The following is a 5533-nucleotide window of genomic DNA, read 5'->3' as shown; positions in this document are numbered from 1 at the left end:
GAGTGGAGTAGAGGGGCAGAATCACCTCCCTCAACCCGCTGGCCACACTTCTTTTTATGTAGCCCAGGATACGGTTGGTCTTCTGGGCTGCAAGCACACATTGCCAGCTCTACGTACATCTTAATCTTAAGTCTGGGCACAGCCACTGTTACTGGCGTTGCCTGCAGACAAACCCAACACAGATCCACTGCCTCAGCGCATGTCCCCCTGCAGCTCCCATCCCCTTTAGCACAGCTTGCATGCTGCACGAAGGCTGGGGTCAGTGCTGTGTCACTGCGCATCCCTCTCCTCCTCAGCACCTGACATGAAATGTACTCCACTTTTCCCCTTCAAGTCATGATGAGCACCAGCTCAGGCCACTGAAACGTTCCTGCTCAAACCTATTTTGGTTAGCAATAAACACCAAGCCCTTTCAGATCTAGCATGCCGACTCCACCCTGTCCATTTTTGATAGGTAGATTTTAATTCTGCAAAGAGTTTGGGTTGAACTATCGAAAATGCTATAAAATGCAAGTATTGACCGGCTTCCCCCTTTCCATTTTTCTTTATGTCTACACTAGGGAGAAAGCAAGTCAAATCTGTAATAGCTGCAGACAGCAGCTTTGCACCTAGGCGAGATGTTGTTTCATCTTAAAAACACACTTGCTGGAACTTTGCCCAGCCTGTTATCTCCTCACTCAAGGCAAGCAAAACTACACTACACCCAAGTAATATAGTCTTGAGAGCAGAAGGAGCAGAAGTAAGCGAACCAGGCAGGAAGAGGGTGCAAGAACCTCAAAAATACAGTCAAGGCAATATTCTACAGAAACACCATTCCAGGCACCCATACTCAAGGCTGTTACCAGCTGCCAGTGCTTCTCCTAGTGATGGGCACTGTTTGGCATCTTTCCAAAAAGTTCCCCAGCACTTTTTTTCAATCCAGTCCTGCAAAGGAACTGGGAAGAGATCCATTTGTGACTGTTTCTGATGAGCATTGGTTGCATTGAACTGTAGCAGAGAGAAAGCAACTATAGCCACCAAACTTGCAGGTAAAGCTGAAACGGTGGCAGTCAGAACAGAAACTGGATGGTAACCCACACGGCGTCCCCTCAGTAGCTCAGGGCTCTTCTATTCATGCTGCATATGCTTACACTAACTGCACTACAGGAAGGCACATTAAGATGCTCACACCTAAGCAGCCATTCACAGCACTCCCTGTATAACCAGGGTGACAGGTATTACAGACCGTTCAATAACCCTCCACCTTCTCAAGGGAAGGTAAGAGTGGAGACATGCCAGCCCAGAAGGACAGCAGCACAGACTATAAACCTGTACATGCATGCATGTGCACAGGCTGAGAACCTGCAACAGTGGAGCATGTTACCACCACTGTGGTTCAGTGCCACCTTCCAGGCACCTGGAGACTGTCAGTGGTTCATGCCTTTTATATTTCCTGGCACTCTTGTTATCAAAAGGCTATCTTCAGTTTTTAAGACTTCCAGCACTGGTGCTGACAAAGGTGCCATGCAGCCCTTTTAAACCCAAGAGCTACATGCTACTTTGAGAGCAAGATTTCTACATCATTGCTTAGAAGATGCTGGCAAAGTGTCCTCTTTTCTTCCCCAGATTAGCAGAAGGAAGCCAACACAACTTTCTAGTCAAAAGAGCTGTGTATAGTAACAATATGCACACATGATTAAAAACTCTCTGGTTAAAAATGTACACAGTTGTAAGCCCCAAATTAGCAGAGAACTTATGACAGCACCATCTGAGGACTTACCTCAATGCTCTGTAAGCATTTGTTTTCTCTCAACTCTGAGAACACACTACATTGCTCTAAAGGCCACGTGAGCTGACTCCAATTTCCTCAGTTAAAGTGATATTCAAGAAAAATCAAGTTAAGCCAGTACATCTTGTTTACTACAGGCCAATATGCATGCTCTCCTCCCCACTGCACACTTAAAACTAGTTTAGGAACTTGCTAAAAGTTTTAGCAAGAATCTCTTCAGTGGCACGTGACTCCTCCCATCCCTGCTCACAGAGCAAGTGGTTTCATGAACCATCCCTCACACCATCAGCTTCCTGTGAGCTTCCTTCCAGAGCACCAGTTCTGCAACCATGTTTTCCACAACATCAAGCTCCCTCTTCAATGATCACTCATGTTCCCTCATGCCTTTAGAGATGCATTTCTTCCACAAAGTAACACACTAAAATCAGCTAGTACAGCTCACAAAAATTAGCACCAGATACTTCATATTACACAGTCGTGCTAAATCAGTATCAAAGGCACTGTCCACAACACCTTTTACTCATCGACTCCTTCATCTGTTCAGCTGTTTGGAAGAAGAAAGGCAATCATGGAAGACATCCAATCAATTGTCCAGAAGAAGGGGGCATTTAGGTGGCAGCTATCATTTCATGTCCAGTCCTTCTACTGCAGCTGGACAAAGCACATGTTTCATCACTCAAGTTAACAAAGAGTTACAGTAATATTTCCGCTTTTAATTTTAGCAGTAGTTCAGCTAAATAGCACACAAATCACTAGGTGTCACACTAAGTTAAACAAGTACCACATCATTTCCATCCTCACTGACATTCAAGAACTAAGCATTTACCTACACCCTGAAAACTTCTAAGGTCCATCAATGAAGCAGAAGAGCTTTTTCTAGGAGAGGCCTTTGGGGTCTCAACACCAACACTGGTAAATCACACTGACACACAGTTAACGTTAGCCACAAGCCTTCCCTTGGATACAAACTGATCACAGTCACAGACCATACGGCCTTACCCCCTTATCAAAGCTGGGATCAACAAATAGAACCAGCTCTATATCTGTTACCTCTTGCATGGCTGATATTTAAAAGCAAAACTATTGTTTGCAGTTAAAGCTTCTTTTTGAAAGAATGAAGACGACATCTGATTAAGCCCGTATTTGAAGAAATCTTACAACTTAGCAAAGTTTATCAGCTGACAAATTGCCCTTCTTCCCCCAAAGCAAAGCCCTTCAGCTGCACTCAGCTTTGGCATACAAGTAATCTCATATCACATGGATTGCTTGAAGACAGGTATGCGGCTTAGCTTCCAGGTAACTGGAATCTACGCTGGGAGTCTACACCTGCCTAGACGTGGATTAAGGAGATTTCTCCTTTCTCATTAAGAGTGATTATTCTTTTTTTTTTTTGTCAAACAAGAGGCTTGATAAGCCATTAGCATAATCTCAACTCGGCGTGATGGTGCTGAAGCTCCAGTGCAACTAGAGGCAGTATGATGAAGCATGGCAGGCATCACTAACAAGCCTCAGCCTTACCATGAACAAGAACAAAACTTAGACAATTTGACCAATAAAACAAAGCAAAACTCAATGTCGATGTTAACTGCCCTGCCTTGATTTCTTAATTTATTGCAGGGTGGTTAAAAACATATCTTACTTGAACAGGATTTGTGTCTTAACCCTCGAGAATCAGTTCAAACAGCCTCTTCAAGACCAAGTTATGATTGTTGCCAAATCCTCTTCCACCCAGCAGCAGTCAGGCAATAAGACACTCAAGGTTTGCATACAGCAGAATATTCGATACTGCTCATGGTCATCACCCATCTCTGTTCTCCCTTCCTCTTTCCACAAGAGGTGTGGAACAAAACCTACACAAGACTCTAGGTCTCAGACTTCCCTGGGGAGAACAGGCTTCCTCAACCTGCCACATTCCAGTCTCGCTCAAAAAAGCATGTTAAAACAGATGCCCAGATGCTGCTTCCTTTTGTAATCCACAGGCACCTGAAGCCTCAACCGCATATGCAGGAAACAAAATACTTGCTGTACATTTTAGGAATGAAATACATTAACAGCGTCAAGTGGTCTACTGAGATGTCACGCTCCTCAGAGTAGAAGATGCTACTATATGCAACGGCAGTTTGAACTAAGATGCAGCTAACCAGTCATCCCAGAAAACTCTGGGGCTTGGATATACTGCACTACATAAAAAAAACATGCAGCCATGAACTGAGATATACTTTTATTCATGCACCCAATGATTTTATAAGCCTGGGTCGCAACACTAGTAGTTTGTTTGGAAAGCACTGATTGACCACACCCTGAAATCAAAGTATCTCTACAGTTAATGGAAAGGGGTGGGGAGAATGGAGGCTAACTAGCTGCTTGTGCATCTGCATACAGGTGAGAATCATCTTCCTCCTCACCATCTTCCAGCAGTTCAAGCTCAAACACTTTTACTGAAGACTCATAGCTTCTCATAAAAGCTGTCTGCCAATGGAAAGCAAGATTGGCAAGCATGTTAGATTCAGACTTCAGATCTGCAGGATGAAAAGGCAGTCTGAAGAGATATTACTCTTCAGAAAGCTATTGCTTTATTCTATTAGAAGTAACAGTCAACTACCAGAAAACCTCTTCATCAGTATTCATATATTATCGTTTCATTAGCTGAAGCACAGAAGCAACCTTGAAAGCAACAAGCATCCATGAAAATAGGCACACAAATACTGTTCAGAGCACAAGCTGCTTCTGACAAAACCATGTGCAAGCATGTGTATAGGAATATGCCAGTTTCATATTTAGATCAGCATGCAGAAGCCCACCACTCCTCAGAATACCAAGGACATCTGTGAACTACTGAAGCAGCCACCAGATTTGACAAGTGTAACTGAAAACAGAGGATTGCATGTAATTGACTTCCTTTCTGTGTGTTACAACTTAAAGACGACAGCCCAGCAGCTTAGCAATACTCCAAGACTGCATTACAGAGAGTAACCTGACTCTGAACAAAGAGCTGATGTAGCATCAGGCTACGTTGTGGTATAGTTTAGAGCTATAACTCAAGCTTTATCCTGTGTTCAGTATCAAGCTTCAAACAAGGCTGTGCACAGTGCGTATCCTGCCACAGGTAGATGCACTTATTTCTACTTGACATAGCCTTGCACAGTTTCACACTAGAGTACAGTTAACTAGATCATAAGATAAGTTTCACTGTCCTGTGAAGTGATTATCTGCAATCAGATCACGTTTTCCCAAATCTCTCCAGTAAATCTACAACAGAATAAAGTTTTACACTGTTCTGAGAAGAAAAAAGATCTTTGCTAACATGTCAAAGTTTGCAATAGTTATAAGACATCCATTAACATGACTCTGAACCACTTATGAGGAAGGACACTTGTTTACTTACCTACGGACAGATAGGTCTTCTTATTGATGTCATATGCACAGACTGCACTTGATCTTCCACACTCTTCAACACCAAAACAGAAGTTTATTTTATAAAGCACATGTTTTTCTGCATCAATTGCTTCCCATGTGTAACTGAAAAGAAAAAAAAGCTTGTCAGTTGGTATTCATATTGTCTGCACCACCATCCTCTAGACATCAGTCCCTGAAATAACCAGGTTATAAAGCTAAGAATACCACTAACTCGAGTTTCATATTTGTGTTCTATAGCCGTAAATACCAGAAAGAATTGTTACTGTGTCAGGGCCAAAAAGAAAACAGATTTAACCACTTGAGGAACGTGTATCGGGTCCGTTTTCCCCCTTCTTGAACACCCAACCG

At 43.0% G+C, this 5533-nt stretch overlaps 1 protein-coding gene across 1 annotated transcript in view; it reads right to left on the bottom strand.

Moving 5' to 3' along the window:
* Positions 1-5319, bottom strand: part of IGF2R (insulin-like growth factor 2 receptor) — a gene marked incomplete at its 5' end in the record, with an annotated part of 52568 nt that extends 47249 nt beyond the window's left edge. The window contains one exon of the mRNA XM_009325648.1: positions 5154-5319. Within this exon, the coding sequence (XP_009323923.1) occupies positions 5154-5319 (166 nt within the window). The remainder of the gene's footprint in view (positions 1-5153) is intronic.
* Positions 5320-5533: the final 214 nt, after the last annotated feature.

The sequence above is a fragment of the Pygoscelis adeliae genome, unplaced genomic scaffold, assembly GCF_000699105.1.
Source record: "Pygoscelis adeliae isolate BGI_AS28 unplaced genomic scaffold, ASM69910v1 Scaffold300, whole genome shotgun sequence".
In the NCBI taxonomy this organism is placed as follows: domain Eukaryota; kingdom Metazoa; phylum Chordata; class Aves; order Sphenisciformes; family Spheniscidae; genus Pygoscelis; species Pygoscelis adeliae.
Note: the sequence above shows the minus strand (reverse complement) of the source record. Positions and strands in the feature narration are given on the sequence as shown.